The following is a 24,872-nucleotide window of genomic DNA, read 5'->3' as shown; positions in this document are numbered from 1 at the left end:
AGGCTCAAGTGGCCCTTCTGCCATGGGAGTTAGGAAGAGAAAACATTCGCAAGGGCTGGTGAGCTTCTGAAGAGAAGATTTACCAAAACAACAAGCAAGGGCATTTTCTCAACCACTCCACAGAAAATGGCAGTCGGAAGCCAAAATCTATTATCCCACTGCAATAAACAGAAAATATTAACAATACACTGGGAGGGGGCTTCCCTGGTGGCGCAGTGGTTGAGAGTCCGCCTGCTGATGCAGGGGACACAGGTTCTTGCCCTGGTCCGGGAAGATCCCACATGCCGCGGAGTGGCTGGGCCCGTGAGCCATGGCCGCTGAGCCTGTGCGTCCGGAGCCTGTGCTCCGCAACGGGGGAGGCCGCAGCAGTGAGAGGCCCACGTACCGCCAAAAAAAAAAAAAAAAAAAAAAAAAAAAAAAATACACTGGGAGGAAGAAAGGCAGTATCACTTGGAGCATGGACAATACAAGTAATCAGATCATCTATAAGTATTTTTAGACTTTTAATTTCATCATCCTGGACATGCTGCTTTGGTAAATTGGAAAAGATTTCACTTCCCTTAGAGATATGTAAGCACAAAACAAAACTCCTTGGACTACAGAAACATTATGAAAAAGCCAGAGATATCTGAAATATCTCACCAAATCTGAAATATGAAAGTAAGTAGAGACAGTATCTGGGCAACATAAAATAGCTTACCATCTACTAAAGCTAATGGATTTGACTTAGTGAACTCTCTCTCGGGTTACTGTAGTTTTATAAACAATTCTAACAAGTTTTGTTCTGGTCTTCCATCCCATAATATATTTGAAGTAGCGTATCAGGAGTGAAGTAGAAGCTGCTCTGAGTAGTACGTGTTAGAGAAGCAAAGATTGAAATTTCAGCACCTAAAAAAACGATGAAAACTTACTGTATTCATTTGCCAGGGCTGCTGTAACAAAGTACCTCAAACTAGGTGGCTTAAAAAAACAGAAATATACTGTTTCATGGTTCTGGAGGCTAAAAGTCTAAAATCAAGGTGTCATCAAGGCCCTCCTCCTTCTGAAACCTGTAGGTGAGGGGTCTTCCTTGCTTCTTCCTAGCTTGTGTTGGTTTGCTGGCAAACTTTAGCCTTCCTCGGCTTATAGACATATCACTCCAATCCTTCGTCTTCACACAGAGTTCTCCCTGTGTCTCTTCACATCATCTTCCTTCTGTTTATATCTATCTCTATGTCCACATTCCCTCTTTTGGTAAGAATCCCCGTTATATTGGGTTAGGACCCACCCTCATAAACTCATTTCTACTTGATGACCTCTGTAAAGACCTTATTTCCTAATAAGGCCACATTCTGAGTTACTGGGGATTAGGACTTCAACATACCTTTTGGGTGGGGGGGCACAAAATTTAACCCATAACACATACCAACTAAAAATGTGTATCTAAACTAATGTTCGTTGCTGTTGGGTAAATAGCACTAAATAGCTCATCTGATCTTGAAGAAGTCTATTATGTTCATAAGAATGAAACTAAAAGAGCCTATATTAAGAGTAGGATCTTTGAATCAGTTCATCCTACTTTTGAATGTGGCCTTAGTATACCAACTGTATGGTACTGGGCAAGTCACTTAACCCTGTCACAGTATTGCTGACTATCAGACTAGGCAGTGTGTGCAAAACGCTTGTTAGCACAGTGCCTAGTTCTTGGTATATGCACAATGAATGACAGCTCTTCTTAAGCCATTAAGAAAATGAGATAGGTATTTGTAGTATAATTTAAATGGTAAGCAGAGGGGAGTAAACACCTCCAGGAATTAGAAAAGCATCTCTCCAGATGACTCATTTCCACAGGCTGCAGAAACGTGGGGTGTCACTGTGTTGACAAGTTCATTCATCAGAAGCTCATCTGTCACTCAATGATCATTGACTAAAATGATTAGCTGCAGAAAGATCTTATTTTTTCCCTATGAATGATCATCCCAAGAAAATAAAATGTGTTTTCCAAGATGCTGCAGTGTGTATGAGTCAGACAAAAAGACGAAATCTCAGCCTCGAAGATCTCTGCCTGTAACAAACTCAAGACCTTCGTTAAAACAAAGAATTTTGGCTCACAACTGAATTGCAGAAAGGTCTTGATTATTAAATGTCTTAAAGGCTGACTATCCCACCTCACTGTTACATGCCCTTTGACAGTTCATTTCGGTCATGGGGCATTGCTGGGGAGAAATAGGTGCGTGGTAGAGAGCAGAAAGTCAAAGAGGTTATACTTTGAAGAGCGTCATCCTATCAGGGCTGAGGGGAATCACCCTAGACTCTTAGGTATGAAAGAACCATTCCTGTTCATCTGACCAAACCACCTCATTGCTTCCTTGACAAGGATGTTCAGGATTATGTTTACGGTCATAGAGGATATTGATGTCCGAGTCAGGCATAGGAAAACTTGTTTAGAGGAAGTATGGTAGACAGACTTTATGGTGCCCCCCATGTTCCCCACCTCCTCCTGTTCATGTCTTGTGTCATCCTCAGCCCTTGAGTGTGGGCTGATTGTGATTTGCTTCTAACTGACATTATACAGCAAGGGTGATGGGAGGTCGCTCTTCTTTGTGAGTGATTGTGTTACATAATTTTATTCAATGATATATACCCTGTCTTGCTAGCAGACTCACTCTGGAGTCTTGGTCTCCTCACTGAGTTTGAGGAAACAAGCAGAGTCCTATAGTCATGAGGCAATGAATTCTGCCAACATCCCTACTGAACTTGGAAGTGGACCCTTGCCCAGTCCAGCCTCCAAAAGAGAACCCAGTTCTGGCCAACACCTTGATTACAGCATTTCTGAGAACCCAGCTAAGATGTGTCCAGACTCCTGGCCCAAAGAAACTGTGAGGTGGGATAGGGAGGGTGGGAGGGAGGGAGACGCAAGAGGGAAGAGTTACGGGAACATATGTGTATGTATAACTCATTCACTTTGTTATAAAGCAGAAACTAACACACCATTGTAAAGCAATTATACTCCAATAAAGATGTAAAAAAAAAAAAAGAAACTGTGAGATAATCAACGTGTGTTATTTTAAGTCACTACATCTGTGGTGGTTTCGTTACATGGCATAACAACTAACACAGCATGGAGGAAAGGCAGCATGGAGCCCCACACACTGTAGACACACAGTGGGAATAAATTAAAAAGATGCTGAAGACAACTTTATCCACAGCAACCTTTACCTTCCACGTCCACCCAAGGAGCACGTGTATATTCTGTCCTCATTCATTTGTTCAGTCACTGATGTATTTAGCAACCGCTCTGGATTAGACTAGAGATTAGATTAGAGATTAGAACAGGAGTGAGGAGTAGGGCCTCAGTTTAGGAGGGAGAGACCACTTCTTATAAGGAATATTGTGAGCCAGGGGCTACCACTAAAAGTAGGATCAAGACCACTGTGAAGCTGCCCTGAGTGTGAGTGACGTGTGTGGGTGGCACAGGATACACACATAACTGCTTATTTCCTTTGTAGTAAATGCCACAGAATTTAAACACCTTTCTCGTACGAGTGTTGAATTGTTTACTTGACTCCCTTTCACGCTGTATTATCAACTCTGGGTGACGGGGAAGTTGTCCGTCCTTTCAGAATTGAAGGTCAGCACCGAGAACATTGTCTGGCAAACAGATACTCAAGAAACAGTTCTTGAATGAATATTTATGAAAGAAGCATATCCCTAAGTTTTTATCTTCACCATCAAAATGCTGATTTCCAGAAGAATGATATAAACACCCGGCAAGCAGCTACTTCAGTCCAAGAGGGGATGTGCGAAAACTAATTCCTTTGTGTATTTTATGTGGAGGCTCCGAGATGGACTGGGTGTCAGTTAACGGTTTCTATGATTATAGCAGAGAAGACAAAGGTGATTAATAAAAATAGCATCCTATTCTTTTTTTGACAATCATGAATTTTCTTTTATTCCTACTTCAGCGTATCTGTAATCAGTTGGAGATGGAGATGAACTTTTGCAGCTCACTCTGTTGCACTGCCATCATTGATACCAGTGGCCTAATTAGATTTTTATCTTATTCCTGTAGGAATTTAGAAAGCAGTCAGTTATAACTTCATTAGAGTGAGATAATTCTTAGAAAGACAGAAAAACAAACATTCACTCAAATGGTTTTTTTTTTTTTTTTTTTTTTGCGGTATGTGGGCCTCTCACTGTTGTGGCCTCTCCCGTTGCGGAGCACAGGCTCTGGACATGCAGGCTCAGCAGCCATGGCTCACGGGCCCAGCTGCTCCACGGCATGTGGGATCTTCCCGGACCAGGGCACGAACCCGTGTCCCCCACATCGGCAGGCGGACTCTCAACCACTGCGCCACCAGGGAAGCCCTCAAGTGGTATTTTGACCCAAGATGACTTACTATTTAACTGTCCCAAACAATTCATCTCATTAGATTAAATCTGTAATTGAGCCTTTAACATCTGACAAGGGAAGGAATACAAATTTGTCATTAGACTGTAATAATTACTTTCTATCACTTTATTCACTGGAGAGACTGTGGCAATCAACAAATCAGAGTACTATCCCATAGGAAGGATTGTAATAAGTTTAATTTTCCTTATTTTTAAAAATAAAAGCAAATAATCACTGTATCTATATCTTAAGATCTTGATTCACTGATGTAATGTAAGTAAAGCGGAATATTGAACAAGGAAATGGCCATAATTTGGAAACTAGAGCTGATTTTCAAGCTGTACTCATAGAAAAATGTTTGACTTCCCGTCCAATAAGAAACATGTCTAATTGCACAATTCGAAATTAATGACTACTGTGCAATCCTGTGTCTTTCACAGCTATAGAGAAAACAGATTCTAAAAGTGAAAAAAAAATAGCTAAATATTCTACATATTTAGGAAACTACAAAAAGTCAAGTCTGTGGATTAAAAATAATCCACAAACAAAATAAAACAAAACCCCATTTATGTCTCATTTGGAATTTAGGCAGAAATAGCATTTATGGTATTTAAAAAAAATAACTAAGATGGCCATTGCTGGCAGGAAAAACAATGCAAAAAAAACACTAAAGACAGAGCCTATTCTGTGTTACCACCGGGAGACAAACTAATACTTTCATTCAGAATACAGTTCCCCTTACACAGACTAAACTCTCCTTCCTGCTTTTAAGCCCTCTGAGCTCAGAAGAAACTTGTTTTGTTACCCCAAAGCATCTTCCCTACTGAAGCACTTCAGTCTTTCTCATCCAATTTAGCTTCTAGTTTTAGGCTCTTCTGTTGTCTGTTGGCTCCATTTGTGTCATCTTCATTTGTGCAGCCAGACAGCGGGTACCTGAAGGCAGGTGGCCGTGCCCCACCCTGTGCCACACCCTCCTCAGGGCAACAACAGTGCTGAACATCAGTAGGTGTGGAGAGTGGCTAAGAGCTCTGCATATCCTTCAAGTGTAGGTGGCCTCACCTACACGTTAGCCAAGTGATTTTCTGAACCGGAGTTTCATCAGCTGTAAAATGAGGACGGTCACACCATCAGCCTCTTGGAGTTGTGGGTGGACTGAGTGAAATAATTCACAAGTGCTTAAGCAGAGCACCTGGTACCCAGGAATCCCTCAGTCAGGGCAGCCTATTACCACTTCTGCTCCACACATATTCGCTGACCACCACAGGTAATTTGGAACCTTCTACCCTGTCCAGAGACAAAATGTTGTTTTGAAATTAGGAAGTCACTTTTTTTTTTTTTTGGTACATGGGCCACTCACCGTTGTGGCCTCTCTCCTTGTGGAGCACAGGCTCCGTACGTGCAGGCTCAGCGGCCATGGCTCATGGGCCCAGCCGCTCCGCGGCATGTGGGATCTTCCCGGACCGGGGCACGAACCTGTGTCCCCTGCATCGGCAGGCGGACTCTCAACAACTGCGCCACCAGGGAAGCCCTGGAAGTCACATATTTTACATCTGCACTTTCATGCAAATGATCTTTCCTTGCCTGGGAAATCTGTATTTTGTCCTTTTTTTTTTTATTCACATTTTAATACTTTGGAACTCAGGTTGTATCTTAAATCCAATCCTCTAAGTAGCTGAAAGATGTTTTGTTATCTTAGATTCCATCAAATACAGCATGAATTCTTCACATTCTTTTGAAGAAAGAGATTTAGAAAGAGAATTACAGTACTCAGAAGCCTCTATCTCTTCTTCTATGTTGCTCCTCAGCTTTTAACTCTGCCCCAGGAGCCCTGAAGCTGGCTTCAGAGTGCCGCCACTATTATCCTCTAAATGCCGTAGACAAAGGGACACTGCTTACTTCACCATGTACATGTCTTTTAAGCCATTTGGTACCACTTCAAATGGAAATCACTTCACATTGATATCTACTAGTCTGAAGGCAGAAAGTCCTGGTTATTAGAGCTCCCTCACAATTAAAATGCCTATTTGGTCATGACTGTCTTGAAAAGCCCTAATGAGGTTGATATATGTTCTGATTTTTCCGAAACACTTAGGGGTTTTGCCTGTTGTCCCAGCATAATTATTAACACAACTCCTTTCATTCTCAGGAGTACCCTGGTTTGGATGATAAATTACATGATTACCCAATGTGAAGACCAAGGTAGCTCTGAAATTTATGGCTTTAATGCCTTCTAGTTTAATTTCGTCTTTGTTATCTGTAAAGCTGGGCTTTTAGTCAATCTGTCATCCATGTGGTTCGGGCAGTGTTCATTCCTTCAGATTTTTGTCACACACTGGTTACACAGTGAGAAGCACAACACGCATGGCCCCAACTCATGGAGTTTACAATTTAGCACAGCACACAGACATTAGGTAATTACATACCCCAAACATCACAACTCCTCAGGAGAGGTACAAAATGTTACGATTGACTATAAAATATAACGCATGGGGAGGCAAGGTAGGACGTATGGGCAGTAGAAATACATCTGGATTGTTTTTTGTGTTTTTTTTTTAACATCTTTATTGGAGTATAATTGCTTTACAATGTTGTGTCAGTTTCTGCTGTATAACAAAGTGAATCAGCTATACGTATACATATATCCCCATATCCCCTCCTTCTTGCGCGTCTCCCTCCCACCCTCCCTATCCCATCCCTCTAGGTGGTCACAAAGTACCCAGCTGATCTCCTTGTGCTATGCGGCTGCTTCCCACTAGCTATCTGTTTTACATTTGGTAGTGTATATATGTCCATGCCACTCTCTCATTTTGTCCCAGCTTACCCTTCCCCCTCCCCGTGTCCTCAAGTCCATTCTCTACATCTGCATCTTTATTCCTGTCCTAGGATGCTATCTCATTTTAACCCAGTATTCATAATGTCATGGTGTTTGCCTTCCATTCATCTGCCATGAGGAGGAGACATTTCAGTACAAAGAGGCCCTCTGAAGATGGGCACTAAGTAGTAATTGTGAGTGTGTAAAGGGCAAGGAGCAGAAACTTAGTCCTTGGTTTCTTATTCGAGTGGCAAAACCGTGATAGGAGCAAAAGAGAGTGAGGGAGACAAGGACAGAAAACAATGCTATTTGGTATGGTTATGTTCCTTGGGGATGAAAATTGTATCAAGTTTTCTGTTTCGTTTTTCTCCTGTATTCTTCTTGGAACATGGTTCTAAGCACATGGCAAAAATGCTCAGAGCATCTTGACTTGTGATGACTGAGAAAATGAAGCTCAGAGAAAGAAGCCACAGAACTCAGATTCAAACAGAGAAGGGAGAAAGTTACAAGGTGGCCTCTGGTGATGTTGGCTTTTCATAGTCTCTGGCTTCTGCCTGAGATCTGCAATGTCAGCACCCCAAACAGACTGTGGGTTGGCAATTTGGGGGAGGATGAGTGAGCATGAAGACCCTGACAGGGACTCTATAGCCTACAAATATGAAAAGTTTCTCCTCGGAAAGAAGTAGGCGGGAGGTAGCAGAAAGGCAGTATGGGAGAAAGATCGCTTGTCAACAGGATTCCCAGTTATTGACAAAAACACCGGGTGTGTAAATTTACTTCCGAGATCATACATGATTAACTGGTCTGCTTTCCATTTATCCATTGCCTGAAGAGCACGTTTCCAATACAAATGGGCCCTTCCAAAGATAGAAAATTAAATAATAATTATGTAAGCGCCAAGGCCAAAAAGAAAGAAAGAAAAAAAAAAGGATTGGTCCACAGTGCTTGCACGGAGAATCTATAAATTACGATGTTACATCTTCAACCACAGGCCCTGTACTAGTCCTGATAAATTCTAGATAAATGTCAACTAGTGGTGGGCAAAAATTTTATGTAGACAAATTTTCAGTAAATGAGACATAATTAAACTTAAAAACTCAGCAGATTCTTCAAGGATTAGAGATGACAGTGGCAGAGTCACATGTTGGTTGTTCATTTAACAATGCATAATTAATTAATGTATATATTTCATATGTGTAATTAATGCAAGGTAGTATAGTAGACAGAGCTCTGACTTTAGGATCGGAGAGATATAGGTTTGAATCCCGGCAATGCCAGCTGTCAGGGTCTCTCCTTGGCAAATCTTTGAGCCACACTTTTCTCATCTGTATAATGGGAATACTGTAATGAAATGTGGCGTCCTCTTTGAGTTTTGAGAATTTAACAGGATAATATATGGAAGTCCCTAGCACTACCCGGCATATAGAAAGCCAGGTAAATAGTAGCTGCTTTGATGGTGATTAGGTTCAAACTTCTTATAAGTAACCTAGATGATACTTTAATGCCTCCAGGTCACAAAATCTCATATTTAATACTGGTCTAACTATACCTGCTCAGCTCACTTATCACTTATTACAGAGATCAAGTGAGATATTATATAGGAACTTGCCATTAAAAACTACGAACTCCTATATAAACATAAAGCATTATCCTTTTCTCTCTGTTATCTGTTTGGGTTTATAGCTACTTGTGTTATTTGTTTGTCTTTAGCACAAATGCCCCAAGTGAAGGAGATACATTGCTTTTGCTAACTTCTGTCTGCAGCTTGCCCTCACAATAGGGTAGATGACAGGCAGATGTTAGGACTCAAATTTTCTCCCCAAAGAATTTTATTCCTACCCATTCTATTTCTTTCCCTTCATGCACTTCCTCCATTTCTCTTTTGATTAATTCATTTATATTTATTAAGCTCCTATATGTCACCTTTTCTTCTCTTTGTCTAGGCTTAGTTATAAGCAGCACCAACACTCACTAATTCTGGTCTTATTGTTTACAAACTGTGACCTTGGGCAGACTAAGCTCAATGTGCTCAGTTTTTGTTTTTTTTTAATCTGAAAAATGGGGACAATACACCTACCTCCAGGGATGTTGTAAGAATTAAGTAAGAATTAGATGTCACGCTCAACAAGGACCTGTTGAATGCTTCAGGTTGTGCATTCCCTCCTGTGCATTCAGACCAAGGCTGTCCCCTTGGACTTGACTCACCTGTGAATGATGCGCTGGCTCTGCAGGTAGTCCAGGGCCATGGCCAGCTCACAGATGAAGAGCTTCACAGTGTCTTCCTGGAAGCGGACATTCTGCTGCAGGTGATAACGCAGGTCCCCACCCAGCAGCAGGTCCACCACCATGAACATGTCTTCCTCATCTTGGAAGGAGTACCTGGAGGGGAATTAGAAATGCAAGTGGGTTAAATACATGTACACACTAAAGAGGCCCAGAGGCAAAGGACACCTTACAGATCAGAGCAGAACTTTCCTAAGCTAAGGGTTCAGGCTTTGGGAGTACTGGTCTATTACTCACTCCAGGCCCTCCGTTTCCACATGTGTAAAATGGGAGTGATAAGAAGATCTTCCACATTTGATCATAGTGAAGACTAAATATGATGAGTATAATATTTAATGTCATTCCTGGCATATAGTAAGAACCCATTAACTGGAGGTCTACAAAGCTATAAAGCCCAGGAAATAAAGAACACCCCATTTATTCACCTATTATTAACGATCATATCCTGAACACACTGTTGCAGGAGGTCCATAAAATATGAGTTACAAGCCCTCCTTGAAGCACCTCGTGCTTATTTTTCCACACTAACAACTTCATTGCCCAGCAACATTATAACAAATCATGAACCACATAAATGATAAGAAAAAGATATAAAAAGGGCAATAAAGAAGTAAGTGCACAGTACAGGGCAGTAATTCGCTCAGTCTCTGGGATAAGGAGGGAAGGGAAATCTTCTCAGCAGAGGAGAAAACTGAGTTAAATTTTGAAGGATGGTGACAATAATAATAACTACAAAATAAAGCCAACATCTCTGGGGCAGACGCTAAAGGACTCCACAAATGTGGTGTCATTAACCCCACAATGCTGCTCTTATGCTCCCATTTTCCAAATGAGGAAATCAAGGCCCGGTGAAGCTTCAGTAATTTGCATGAGGTAGAACACCCAATAAATGGTAGAGGTGAAGGGGTCTCCAGGTCCAAAAGGAAGATCTGAGAGAGGAAAACAGCAGGAATTAAGCACAGACATGGGAAAGAACACAGTGTGAGGGGGGAAAGGAAAATAGTTTGGGTTTGTTGGAACGACAGGTGTTACGGGAAAGCTTGAGCCTGGAGAGAAATATAGAGGGCAGATCCCATGACAGGAGCTTGTTCACGAGTCTGTACACGTTGGAAAGACGGTGAAGAGGTTTAAGCAGGACGTATGATCAGACAGGGACTTCACACTTGAAGGAGCATGGGCTGGACGGACGGGAAGAGGGAAGGAGACACAGGCCAGCAGAACTGGCCTCTGCTCCCTGCAAAGAGTCTTTTGTAAAAATGCATTCCAACGGCTATGACTCGTTTTGTTTTCCTCAAAGCACAGACATGATTTCTAGTCACAGAAAGCTCTCTGTATCAGCACTATGTCAACACGTTTCTTTTGACATCATGTCACTGAGATCGTATTTTCAAGTTTTATTTGAATCACAGAATTAAGAGTCTGCAAAGCAGTGCCCAGGATGCAAACGAATTCCTAGTGACAAGTTCTTTGCTTAGGAAACAAACATAGAATATCAATGATGGGAGAACTGTACTGAGTACATTTTCTTCTTTAGAGTGATCATTGTGCTAGAGGAGGAGAGGACTTGCAAACAAAAGAAAAAAGAGAAATTCAATGAAGCATTAATCTGAGGCAGTAACATTCTAATGAAGACTAGGTCCTCGGTGTTTCCTTGTTCAGTAAATAAAATTCTGTTTACCACTGAGGACTGATTCACACAGAAGATGTCAGAAATTAAGCCCTTAGGGAGAATTTAGACAGAAACATGGGAAGGGCTTGTAAAAATGTGGGCAGCACATCCTTGGTATTGTCTTTTAGGAAGTGTTATTGTTCACCTCCTTGCAAGGACTGGCTGGGCATCTCTGCCATAGGTTTGATGGGCACCAGGATAGGTTCCTGAACCTGGGCTATTTGGTTCGGAATCCTCCCAGCTGCACCACTACACGTTATATCCATTGTTTTACAGGTCTTTCAGGAAGTAATAATGTGCTAGTTATACGTAACCCTGACCGGGATCTATTGCACTTAGGCTGCCCTTAGCTAATATAACAAACGATGATGGCTCATGGGATGAGAGCAGTGTCTTCTTGGGATAGCTGGCAAATGAGGTGGCTGAGAACTGGGTACCAAAAGAAGGGAGAAGAGAATGCTCACCATGAACGTAACTCGCTGCCAATGGTTACAACCCAGGCAGACTGGGTTCGCATAGAGAGCAGTGATTGGCTGCATTCAGCTCCCCACTGGAGGCAGGCGGAGGTCCCAAACCCGGTGACAGAGAAGAGGACTCCTCTCCCATTACTCTATTTAACTCGAAGTGAGGGACAAGTGTATTATTAAATTCACCCTAAGTGAACGAACATTTTTATTGCGACTTGGGCTCAGCGATTTTTATTCAAAGAACAAACTGATAAAGGTGCCAGTTGTGTCAAGTTAACGACAGTGTCCGGCCACGCAGGGGATTATTAGAGAAGAAGCAGCGCAGGCAAGAGGCAACATGCTTCCCTTGGCCAGTATGATTTTAAATTTATTTAATCATGGAGCCAGTTGGTTGTTAAAAATCCTTTTTCCCCTTCGGCACATCAGACCTGAAGCCCTCTATCACAGATCCTAGACTCTCAGAGGGAGAGAAGATAAGATTTTAATTTCCAGGACTATATCCAGTAACATATGTGGGCACAACACAGTTTGGTAATAACTAGGATGTGAAGGTTCATATCATAACCTGATTGTTTAAACCTAAAAGTGAAAGAGCTTCCCTATACCTTGGCCATTTATCCCATAGACTCAATGATGCATTTCCATTACTTTTTAAAAATGCTATATCATGGCTTATTTGTTAGTTGACAGCTCCAAAATTAGTAAATCTGGTCCCACTGCATGTGAAATGCATTGTAAAGTCTGCTCAGTAAGAACGGAGATAAGTAACAAAGGACCACCACCCTGCTCCACCCTACTCCATCATATTGCCATAGACTATACACAGCTCTCTCTGTGTAATGTTGAACCTCTCCAATTCGTTCTACACACCATGGTTATGTTTTTACAATGTGAGTTTTATGTTATGCAGCCCCATAAAACCCCTTCACCTCTTTCCATGGTCCGCAGGACCCTGTGTGGTCTGGCCCTGTTTACTTTTCCAGACTTATTTTGAAGATCTTTTCCTTCCATTACTCAACTAGCAGTTCATGCCCCCTCCAGCTTTAGAAGACTGTGATATGGTATGACCTTGCCTGCACGCACAATGCTGTCCACTACCTGGTTATTGTCTCTTCCTCTTTCAGTCTCAGCCCAAAGGACACCTCACAGAGACATTTCTAACACTCCATATCAAACCTTGTCTCCCTGTTATACACAGTGCCGTATTCTTGTTCGCTCAACTTATCATAATTTGAAAATATTTTCCTGCATGCTTTTGGATTAACAGCTTTCATTCCCACTCTGCCATCAGGAAGCATGCCTGTTTTTACTCATCCTTCATTCCTCGGTCCCTGTATGCTTCCTGAAATGTAGACTCTAAAAACAGTTGTAGAAAAAGTAACAAATTCATGAATGAACTAAAAAAAGGAAAGAGAAAAGCAAGATTAAAACTCAGGTTTGGGGCTTCCCTGGTGGCGCAGTGGTTGAGAGTCCGCCTGCCAATGCAGGGCACACGGGTTCGTGACCCGGTCCGGGAAGATCCCACATGCCGCGGAGCGGCTGGGCCTGTGAGCCATGGCCGCTGAGCCTGCGCGTCTAGAGCCTGTGCTCCGCAACGGGAGAGGCCACAACAGTGAGAGGCCCGCGTACCGCAAAAAAAAAACAAAAAACAAAACTCAGTTTGGGTGGGTCTGATATGCATTTGTTAGGTTCTATTTTTAGAAATTAGCATGGCTACCAAATCAGTCACTCACCTTCTTGAAGCTGTCTCATGCAGGCCACTTTGAAATAAATCTGAATTGGAGCACTGGAAGAGATCTATTTTCCAATGGAGGGTTTTTCAAATTGTGGCTCATAACGCACTAATGGTTGTGAAATCAGTTTGGTTGGTCCTAACAAGCACTTTTTTGGAAGAAATAAAATAGACTGAATAAAATAAAATAAATGCTATTAGCATATAAGGCCAAACATTGTTTTTGTGAATATAACGTGTGTCTCTGTGAGTATATCTACTGGGTTGTGATGAAAAATAGATTTCTTCCCGTGGGTTGAAGATAAAAAAAGCTTGAAAACCGTGACACTAGGGCAACCTGCTGCTTATTCCAGAACTATTGTATCAAATCCCATTCAGACTTTACCATTTCTGATGTCTGTCAGTTCTGATGTCTCCATCTAGCAAAGCATGGGAAATGCAGGACAAATATTATTAGATACTGCTTTTTAAAGCTCTCAGCTTTTGTAGAAAAAGACATTGATTCATCAAAGATGGAATCCATTTAAAAACATATTTAAGGAAAATACAAATGGAAAATGCATAGGCTTTAGGCAGGCCTGGGTTTAAATATCACATGTGAATCTGGAGCAAGTCCCTTAAAGGAAATTGAAACTCTGAGAGGATATTTGTACATTGGAAATGATTTTATGTACCATGTGGCAAAGAGCAAATTAGATATAATGTTTGTAAAGTAATTAGCGCAAAGCATGGCTCAGAGCATGGTGGTAAGGAACTTGGCCCTGGGAACAGACTGCTTGTGTTTAAATCCCAGCTCTGCCCTTTAACATCTTTAAAACTGGATGGAGCAAGTTATATAAGCCCTCAGCATGCCCATCTATAGTAGTATATACCTCATAGGGCTGTTGGGAAGATCAAGTGTAGTTAATACACAAAAAGTGCTTAAAAGAGTACATGGAAGTACTTGGAAGATAGCTATTATAATTACCTTTCTTCTTCCACCCATGAATGTAATATAACTCTGGTATTAAGCAGATTAACTTGTTTTATGCAATTGTTTCCTATTATTTTATATGAGGTAATTATATGAAGATACTGATTGATTTATAGTTGATTTACAATATTGTGTTAGTTTCAGGTGTACAGCAAAGTGATTCACTTATACATACATATGTATATCTATATTTTTTTAATTCTTTTCCATTATAGTTTATTATAAGATATCGAATATAGATCCCTGTGCTGTATAGTAAATCCTTGTTGTTTATCTATTTTATATATGGTAGTTGTGCATCTGTTAATTCTGTACTCACAATTTATCCCCCCACCCCTTCCACTTTGGTGACCATAAATTTGATTTCTATGTCTGTGAGTCTGTTTCTGTTTTGTAAATAAGTTCATTTGTGCTATTTTTTTTAGATTCCACATATAAGTGATATTATATTTGTCTTTCTCTGACTTACTTCATTTAGTATGATAATCTCTAGGTCCATCCATGTTGCTGCAAATGGCATTATTTCATTTGTTTTTATGGCTGAGTAATATTTCATTGTATATGTATATATATACCACAACTTCTTTATCCATTCATCTGTTGATGGACACTTAGGTTGCTTCCATGTCTTGGCTATTGTAAATAGTGCCACTATGAACATTGGGGTGTATGTATCTTTTCAAATTAGAGCTTTTGTCTTTTCTGGATATATGCCCAGAAGTGGGATTGCTGGATCATATGGTAACTCTATTTTTAGTTTTTAAAAGAACCTCCATACTGTTCCCCATGGTGGCTGCAACCAATTTACATTCCTACCGACAGTATGGGAGGGTTCCCTTTTATGAATATATTTATTGTCAGTGGTATAATCGACATGATTACCATTAACTGAGCTCTTACTATATGTCAGATACCATGCTAGGTACTTTATGTATATTATTGCATTTGATTGTTACTATAAACCTGTGAGGTAATATCTTTTTTTAAAAATTTCATTTATCTTTTTATACAGCACGTTCTTATTAGTTATCTATTTTACACACATCACTGTATACATATCAATCCCAATCTCCCAATTCATCACACCACCACCAAACCCACCCCCACTTTCCCCCCTTGGTGTCCATGTGTTTGTTCTCTACATCTCTGTCTCTATTTCTTCCCTGCAAACCAGTTCATCTGTACCATTTTTCTAGGTTCCACATATATGCGTTAATATATGATATTTGTTTTTCTCTTTCTGGCTTACTTCACTCTGTATGACAATCTCTAGGTCCATCCACGTCTCTACAAATGACACAATTTCTTTCCTTTTTATGGCTGAGTAGTATTCCACTGTGTATATACACCACATCTTCTTTATCCATTCGTCTGTCCATGGACATTTAGGTTGTTTCCGTGTCTTGGCTATTATAAATAGTGCTGCAATGAACATTGGGGTGCATAGTGCTGCAATGAACATTGGGGTGCATGTGTCTTTTTGAATTATGGTTCTCTCTGGGTATATGCCCAGTAGTGGGATTTCTGGGTCGTATGGTAGTTCTATTATTAGTTTTTTAAGGAACCTCCATACTGTTTTCCATAGTGGCTGTATCAATTTACATTCCCACCAATAGTGCAAGAGGGTTCCCTTTTCTCCACACCCTCTCCAGCATTTATTGTTTGTAGATTTTTTGATGATGGCCATTCTGACCGGTGTGATGTGATAGCTCATTGTAGTTTTGATTTGCATTTCTCTAATAATTAGTGATGTTGAGAATCTTTCATGTGTTTGCTGGCAATCTGTATATCTGCTTTGGAGAAACGTCTATTTAGGTCTTCTGCCCATTTTTTAATTGGGTTGTTTGTTTTTTTAATGTTGAACTGCATGAGCTGCTTGTAAATTTTGGAGATTAATCCTTGTTGATTCGTTTGCAAATATTTTCTCACATTCTGAGGGCTGTCTTTTTTATAGTTTCCTTTGCTGTGCAAAATCTTTTAAGTTTCATTAGGTCTCATTTGTTTATTTTTGTTTTTATTTCCATTACTCTAGGAGGTGCATCGAAAAGGATCTTGCTATGATTTATGTCAAAGGGTGTTCTGCCTATGTTTTCCTCTAAGAGTTTTATAGTGTCTGATCTTAAATTTAGGTCTCTAATCCATTTTGAGTTTATTTTTGTGTATGGTGTTAGGGAGTGTTCTAATTTCATTCTTTTACATGTAGCTGTCCAGTTTTCCCAACACCACTTATTGAAGAGACCGTCTTTTCTCCATTGTATGTCCTTGCCTCCTTTGTCATAGATTAGTTGACCATAGGTGCATGGGTTTATCTTTCGGCTTTCTATCCTGTTCAATTGATCTGTATTTCTGTTTTAGTGCCAGTACCATATTGTGTTGATTACTGTAGTTTGTAGTATAGTCTGAAGTCAAGGAGTCTGATTCCTCCAGCTCTGTTTTTTTCCCTCAAGACTGCTTTGGCTATTCAGGGTCTTTTGTGTCTCCATCGAAATTTTAAGATTTTTTGTTCTAGTTCTGTAAAAAATGCCATTAGTAATTTGATAGGGATTGCATTCAATCTGTAGATTGCTTTGGGTAGTATAGTCATTTTCACACTCATTTTCAATCTGTATGTGTCCCTAGGTCTGAAGTAGGCCGCTTGTAGACAGCATATATATGGGTCTCATTTTTGTATCCATTCAGCGAGCCTGTGTCCTTTGGTTGGAGCTTTTAATCCATTCACATTTAAGGTAATTATTTATATGTATGTTCCTATTATCATTTTCTTAATTGTTTTGGGTTTGTTTTCATAGTTCCTTTTCTTCTCTTGTGTTTCCCACTTAGAGAAGTTCCTTTAGCATTTGTTGTAGAGCTGGTTTGGTGGTGTTGAATTCTCTTAGCTTTTGCATGTCTGTAAAGCTTTTGATTTCTCCATCGAATCTGAATGAGATCCTTGCCGGGTAGAGTAATCTTGGTTGTACGTTCTTCCCTTTCATCACTTTAAGTATATCATGCCACTCCCTTCTGGCTTGTAGTGTTTCTTCTGAGAAATCAGCTGTTAACCATATGGGAGTTCCCTTGTATGTCATTTGTCATTTTTACCTTGTTGCTTTTAATAATTTTTCTTTGTCTTTAATTTTTGTCAATTTGATTACTATGTGGTGTGACATGTTTCTCCTCAGGTTTATCCTGTCTTCTACTCGCTGCACTTCCTGTACTTGGGTGGCTATTTCCTTTCCCATGTTAGGTAAGTTTTCGACTATAATCTCTTCAAATATTTTCTCAGGTCCTTTCTCTCTCTCTCTTCTCCTTCTGAGACCCCTATAATGCAAATGTTTGTGCATTTAATTTTGTCCCAGAGGTCTCTTAGGCTGTCTTCATTTCTTTTCATTCTTTTTTCTTTATTCTGTTCTGTGGCAGTGAATTCCACCATTCTGACTTCCACGTCACTTATCCATTCTTCTGCCTCAGTTATTCTGCTATTAATTCCTTCTAGTGTAGTTTTCATTTCACTTATTGTATTGTTCATCTGCTTGTTTGTTCTTTAATTCTTCTAGGTCTTTGTTAAACATTTCTTGGATCTTCTCGATCTTTGCCTCCATTCTTTTTCCGAGGTCCTGGATCATCTTCACTATCATTATTCTGAGTTCTTTTTCTGGAAGGTTGCCTATCTCCACTTCAGTTAGTTGTTTTTCTGGGGTTTTATCTTGTTCCTTCATCTGGTACATAGTCCTCTGCTTTTTCATCTTGTCTGTCTTTCTGTGGATGTGGTTTTTGTTACACAGGCTGCAGGATTGTAGTTCTTCTTGCTTCTGCTCTCTGCCCTCTGGTGATGAGGCTACCTAAGAGGCTTGTGCAAGCTTCCTGATGGGAGGGACTGGTGGTGAGTAGAGCCGGTGTTGCTCTGGTGGGCAGAGCTCAGTAAAACTTTAATCTGCTTGTCTGCTGATATGTGGGACTGAGTTCCCTCCCTGTTGGTTGTTTGGCCTGAGGTGACCCAGCACTGAAGCCTACAGGCTCTTTGGTGGGGCTAATGGTGGACTCTGGGAGGGCTCACGCCAAGAAGTATTTCCCAGAACTTCTGCTGCCAGTGTCCTTGTCCCCATTGTGAGCCACAGCCGGCCCCCACCTCTGCAGGAGACCCTTCAACGCTAGCAGATAGGTCTGGTTCAGTCTCCTATGGGATCACTGCTCCTTCCCCCTGGGTCCTGATGTGCACACTACTTTGTATGTGCCCTCCAAGAGTGGAGTCTCTGCTTTCCCCAGTCCTGTCGAAGTCCTACAATCAAATCCCACTATCTGTCAAAGTCTGATTCTCTAGGAATTTCTCCTGTTGCTGGACCCCCAGGTCGGGAAGCCTGATATGGGGCTCAGAACCTTCACTCCAGTGGGTGGACTTGTGTGGTATAAGTGTTCTCCAGTTTGTGAGTCACCCACCCAGCAGTTATGGGATTTGATTTTATTGTGATTGCGCCCCTACTACCATCTCATTGCAGCTTTTCCTTTGTCTTTGGATGTGGGGTATCTTTTTTTTGGTGAGTTCCAGTGTCTTCCTGTCAATGATTGTTCAGCAGTTAGTTGTGATTCTGCTGCTCTTCATGTTAGATTCTCTGCCATGCATGATGTCTGGTGATTCTCTCGGTAAGTAATATCTTTATCCTCATTTTTACTAATGGTAGAAATTCAGGTTTAGTCATCAGAAAAAATAGCAAACCAAATCCATCAACATATTTAAAAAGTTATACACCATGACCAAGTGGGATAAATATCTGAAAATCAATGAATAAAATACATTAATAGAATAATGGACAAAACATTATGATCATCTCAATAGGCACTGGAAAAGCATTTGACAAAATACAGCACTCATCCGTGATCAAAACTCTTAACAAATTTGAAATGGAAGGGAGCTTCCTCAATTTGATAAAGGATATCTGCAATAAAACCCTAAAGTTGAATACTTCCCCCTCTAAGATCAGAAACAAGGCAAGAATACCTCCCCTCACTTCTTTTCAATACAGTACTGGCAATTCTAGCCAGTGAAAGAAAGAAAGGGAAGGAGGAAGGGAGGGAGGGAGAGAGGAAGGCAGGGAGGAAGGAAGGAAGGAAGAATGGCATATTGGAAAGGAAGAAATGAAACTTCCTTTAATTACAGACAACACGATTCTGCATATAGAAAATCATAAGGGAACTACAAAATACCATTAGAACTAATAATCAAGGTAGCAAGGTTTCAGGATACAAGATCAATATACAAAAACCAATTGTATTTTTCTATATAAGCAGTGAACAAAATGGAAATAATTTTTAAGAATACAATTGTGTTCAGAAAAGTTCAAAGATAATAAAATGCTTAAGAATATTAAATTAAAATTTAGCAAAGAAGAGCAAGACATACACAAAAAAATCACAAAACTCTGTTCAGGGAAATTAAAGATCTAAATAACTGGAGAAACATTCCATGTTCATAAATTGAAAGACTCAAATATTGTTAAGATGTCGATTATGCCCCAAAATATCTATAGAGTCAGTGCAATTCCTATCGAATTCCCAGCAGGCTTTTTGTTTTTGTATGAACTGACATGCATCTCTTAAATTTATAAGGAAATGCAAAACACCTAGAATAGCCAAAATGATGTTGAAGAAAAAAATCAGAGGACTTTCACTTCCCAATTTCTAAATGTATTATAAAGCTGTAGTTATCAACACAGTGTGGTACTGGCATAATGTAGAGGTATAGGTCAATGGAACAGAACTAAGAGTTCAGAAATATATCTTTATATTTATAGTCAATTGATTTTTGACTAAGATGCCAGGAAAAGATAATCGGTTTAACAAATGGTGATGGGTCAATTAGATATTCACATCCAAAAATGATGAACTTAGACCTCCACACCATACATAAAAATAACTCAAATGGATCATAGATGTAAGTGCAAAAACAACAAAACTTTTAGAGTAAAACACAGGATAAAATCTTTGAGACCTTGGATTAGGTAAAACTTTCCTAGATACAATACTAAAAGCAAGGTCTATTAAAAACTTGATAAATTAGAGTTTATCTAAATTCAAAATTGTTGCACTTCAAAAGATGCCATTAAGAAAATGACAAGGCAAGCAACAGACTAGGAGAGAATATTTGCCGAATATGTAACAGATAAAAGGATTATACCCAGAATTTACAAAGGACTACTACAATTCAATAATAATACAACCCAGGGGCTCCCCTGGTGGCGCAGTGGTTGAGAGTCCGCCTGCCGATGCAGGGAACGCGGGTTCGTGCCCCGGTCCGGGAGGATCTCACATGCCGTGGAGCGGCTGGGCCCGTGAGCCATGGCCACTGGGTCTGCGCGTCCGGAGCCTGTGCTCCGCCACGGGAGAGACCACAGCAGTGAGAGGCGCACGTACTGCAAAAAAAAAAAAAAAAACAACCGAAGAAAAAAGTGGGCAAAGATATGAACAGATGTTTCACTAAAGAAGATACACATGAAAAGATGCCTAACATTACTAGGCATTAGAGAAATGGAAACTAAAACCACAAATGCCATGCTCATCTGAATGGCTGTAATAAATAAAATAGACAATAACAAATGTCAGCTCTAGGATGTAGAGAAAAGAGAACCCTTATACATTGCTGGTGGAAATGTAAATGGTGCAGTCACTTTGGAAGACAGTTTGTGAGTCTCTCAAAAAGTTAAACATTAAATTACCATATCACCCAGCAATTCCACTGTTAGATATCTATCCAAGAGAAGTAAAATCACATTTCTATGCAAAGACTTGTATGCAAGTGTTCATTGCAGCATTATTCATTATTGCCCCAAACTGGAGACAAGCTACATGTCCATCAACTGGTGAAGGAACAGACAAAACGTGGTACATCTATATAGTGACATACTATTCAGCTCTAAAAAGGAACAAATTAATAGCACAGACTACATAATGGATGAACCCCATAAACATTATGCTACACGAAAGGAGCGAGACACAAGAGATTACATATTTATAATTCCATTTATATGAAATTGTCAGAAAAGGCAAATTTATAGATACAGAAAGTAGATTATTAGTTGCCTGGGGCTCAGGCTTGGAATGGGAATTAACTAAATGGGCACAAAGGATCTTACTAGCAGGATAAAAGTTTCTAAAATTGATTTATAGTGACTGGCACCACTCAGTAAAATTACTTAGGATCACTGAATTGAACACTTCAAATGGGTGAATTTTATGATGTGTAAAATATACCTCAATAAAATTGTTGCAAAAAAGAGGACAGTGGTTAGGAGGAAAAGAAAAGATTATGGTGTAGAGAGATTAAATATTTGCTCAAGAACCACATGTTAGGAAATTGTGGAGGCGGGATTGCACCTAAACCCACGCAGTTAATATACTATATATATAATATGTAATATATATATATTTTATGTATATATATATTTATATATATTTATATATTTTTATTATATATAAATATATAAAATATATATTTTTTAATATATTTATATATATTATTTATATATATAATATATAATATACTAATATAATAATATGGGTGCACAGCGGCCAATAAAGTTCATGCGACAAAAAAGCATCTAAAGCTTATAATAAAATCCTGTCAGGGAGTAGGTTACTTATTTACGTCCCCTTCAACTCAGCTCTCAAAATTCAATTTGTATGCCTTTTGGGTAGTCTCATTCCAATGGTGGGACATTTCTGATCTTCAGCCAGGGATCTCCACAGAAGTGTTTTTAAGAACAATTGTTGTCCTATGCACTAAAATGGGAGAAAAATTAATCTGTGTTTTTCAGACTCTGACCAGGGAGTGCCCACGGCAAGCTTTTCACAGTTTAGGAAAATCATTAGCCCTTGTGAGAAGAGATCCCTGAGGAATGGGCAAAGAGGAAGTTAGGGTGCACTGTCCCATTGTCTTTCTTTGGAGCACTGCTCTATCATATTTCTCTTCTTGTGGCTCTGTAGTAATTTTCCAAAGTGTGTCTAGTGTGAAACTCACAAAAAATAAAACCAAACTAGTATCATTTCATCTAACGAATTTGCCATGACAATACAGAAAACCTAAGGTTTGCAAAAGTCAGATTTCAACAGTTTATAAATAACTATGCCCAGTTGTTGCTGTGTGTGTGTGTGTGTGTGTGTGTGTGTGTGTGTGTGTGTGTGTGTTTGAACTGAATTTCCAAAGCATGCATGACAAACTGAAGTAAAAGAAAGGTACATGGCTAGGATAACATGGGAACCAAGTTGAGAAAAGAATCTAAATTCTCTCTGCTATAAATTTAGAAGGAGGGGATTTACAACCTAAACAAGCGTGTTTGACTCCTACTCAGTGTGTCAGAGTGAGAATACTTCCATCAAGGCTTGAGGTGAGGCACACTCGGTGACAACTTGGAGAACTGGGCACTCTCATGTGCTCTGGATGGAAGGTAGTTTGGTAAAAGTGCCTCTGAGGACAATTTGGAAATACCTCTTGAAAAAACACATGGTGTTTGACCCTGTAATTTCACTGCTAGAAACTTTCACTATAGATGCACTTGAAAAATCACACCAAGATGTACTTGTAAGGATACACAGTACATCATAAAAAATCAAAAGCAATTTGCATGCCCATTAATAGGGGAACATGTGAATAAATTATGGTAAATTCATGTTACTGATTATACAGCAATTAAAAAAAATAAGGCAAATCTATATTCTCATATGAAAAGATTTTCAGGATATTATATTATGAGATAAAGTGAGGGAAAGAAAATGTTTAGACTATAATATGCATTACAGCACTGAATGCTTAGTGTACATAAAAACTATACAGTAAAAAAAGGATATATAAACACAACACAAAAGAAAACATATTACACAAGTATGCTGGTATATGCATAAAATTTGTTTTGAAAATAAGATAACCAGTTATCTAAACAGTAAGATTGCATCATTTTATTTTTATATTTAAAAGGCCTAATAAATACAACAAAAAAATTTCTACTTTGATATACCTAATATATTTTGTCTCCTTGTACTAGATCCCAGTGATCTAGTACACGGTATAGTGAATATAGACAATACTGTATTATAATCAATAAACTTGCTAAGAGATTAGAATTTAGTGATTCCAACCACTAAAAAAAAGGGATCATTATATAACTCAACAAAGGTGCTAATTATTGCAAAGGCAACCATATTACAATATATAAATGTGTCAGATTAACATGTTGTACTCTTTAAATCTGCACAATGTTAGATGTCAAATATATTTCCATTAGAAAAAGAAAAAATGATCTATGTTGTCTCATCAGGAAAGGAACTAACACAGATGAATCAGCTTCTAATCTCTGTAAATTACCTAGACTCGAGGTTTTCACCAAATACTCAATGTTCACAATTCCCTGATTGTTCTATAAATGTCTGCTTTTATTTTTTAGTTATTTTTTTGAATTTTATTTTTAATACAGCAGGTTATTAGTTATCTATTTTATACATATTAGTGTATATATGTCAATCCCAATCTCCCAGTTCATCCCACCCCCCAAACCCCCGCTTTCCCCCCTTGGTGTCCATATGTTTGTTCTCTACATCTGTGTCTCTATATCTGCCTTGCAAACCGGTTCATCTGTACCATTTTCCTAGATTCCACATATATGCGTTAATATATAATTAAATGTCTTCTTTTAAAAAGGAACTTTTATAGAATATTTGGGTCCTTTAAATGGATTCAAACAAGGTTCATACTTTGTCCTTGGTTTATGTGCCTTTAAGATGTTTTTTATTCTATAGCTTCCCTAACCAACTCTTCTTTTATTCCTAGTAATTTTTTGTTGAAGAAACCAAATCATTTTTGCTGTAGCTGTTCCACAGCCTGAATTTTGCTGTTTGCATTTCTGGCTCGTCTTTCTACATGTTTCACAACTCTCTGTATTTTGTGAAAATTGCTGGTTAGATCTTAAGGTTTGCTCAGATTCAGGTTTGATGCAGGGGGTGGCGGGCAGGACTACTTCACAGGTGGTGGGGTGTACTTTGAGCAGGAGGTAGATAATCAGTAGGTCTTTCTTTTCATGGTGAATGCCTCGATCCAAAAAGGCACCTGAAGGCCTAGATCCAAAAAGTTCTTATGGGTTGTAATATTTGAATTCTATCATTTCTTCTTTGTATTTTAGCTGGAGTACTTTTATAAAGAGAAACTGGCTTTCAGCAATTATTTAGTTACTTTGAGGTACAGTTCATACAGAAAACGTCAAACAAATGCTGAAGTCTTTTATTTATCACTTTTCAAAATGATTTGTTGGTTTCCTAGAATCCTCCCAAAGCAAACAGTAAGTTTTTTTAAAAAATCATAATGAAATCATGGGTTTGATGGGTTATCACCCTTATTGATGTCCATTCTTTGGCCAATAGGAACATAGTCAAGTTGGATCATGTGTTTTTTTGACATGACCCTAGTAGGTTTTGATAGCTTTATGACTTTCTGATATGAAAAGATATTTCTTCCTCCAGACTGGGCGATAGAAGTGTCTGCTGCAATTGGATTGTCATTGTTACTAGGTCTTTTCAATGGCTAGAGCTAGGATTAGATACAGATATT

The 24,872-nt window shown here is 39.4% G+C and overlaps 1 protein-coding gene across 1 annotated transcript in view; it reads right to left on the bottom strand.

The window, feature by feature from the left end:
- Positions 1 to 24,872, bottom strand: part of STK32A (serine/threonine kinase 32A) — a gene marked incomplete at both ends in the record, with an annotated part of 115,140 nt that overhangs the window by 43,188 nt on the left and 47,080 nt on the right. Inside the window, one exon of the mRNA XM_082652501.1 lies at positions 9,390 to 9,563. Coding sequence (XP_082508627.1) covers positions 9,390 to 9,563 — 174 coding nt within the window. The remainder of the gene's footprint in view (positions 1 to 9,389; positions 9,564 to 24,872) is intronic.

This window comes from Grampus griseus (genome assembly GCF_964374135.1).
Source record: "Grampus griseus genome assembly, chromosome: 3".
NCBI classification, from domain to species: Eukaryota; Metazoa; Chordata; class Mammalia; order Artiodactyla; family Delphinidae; genus Grampus; species Grampus griseus.
This window is presented reverse-complemented; position numbering and strand designations above follow the sequence as displayed.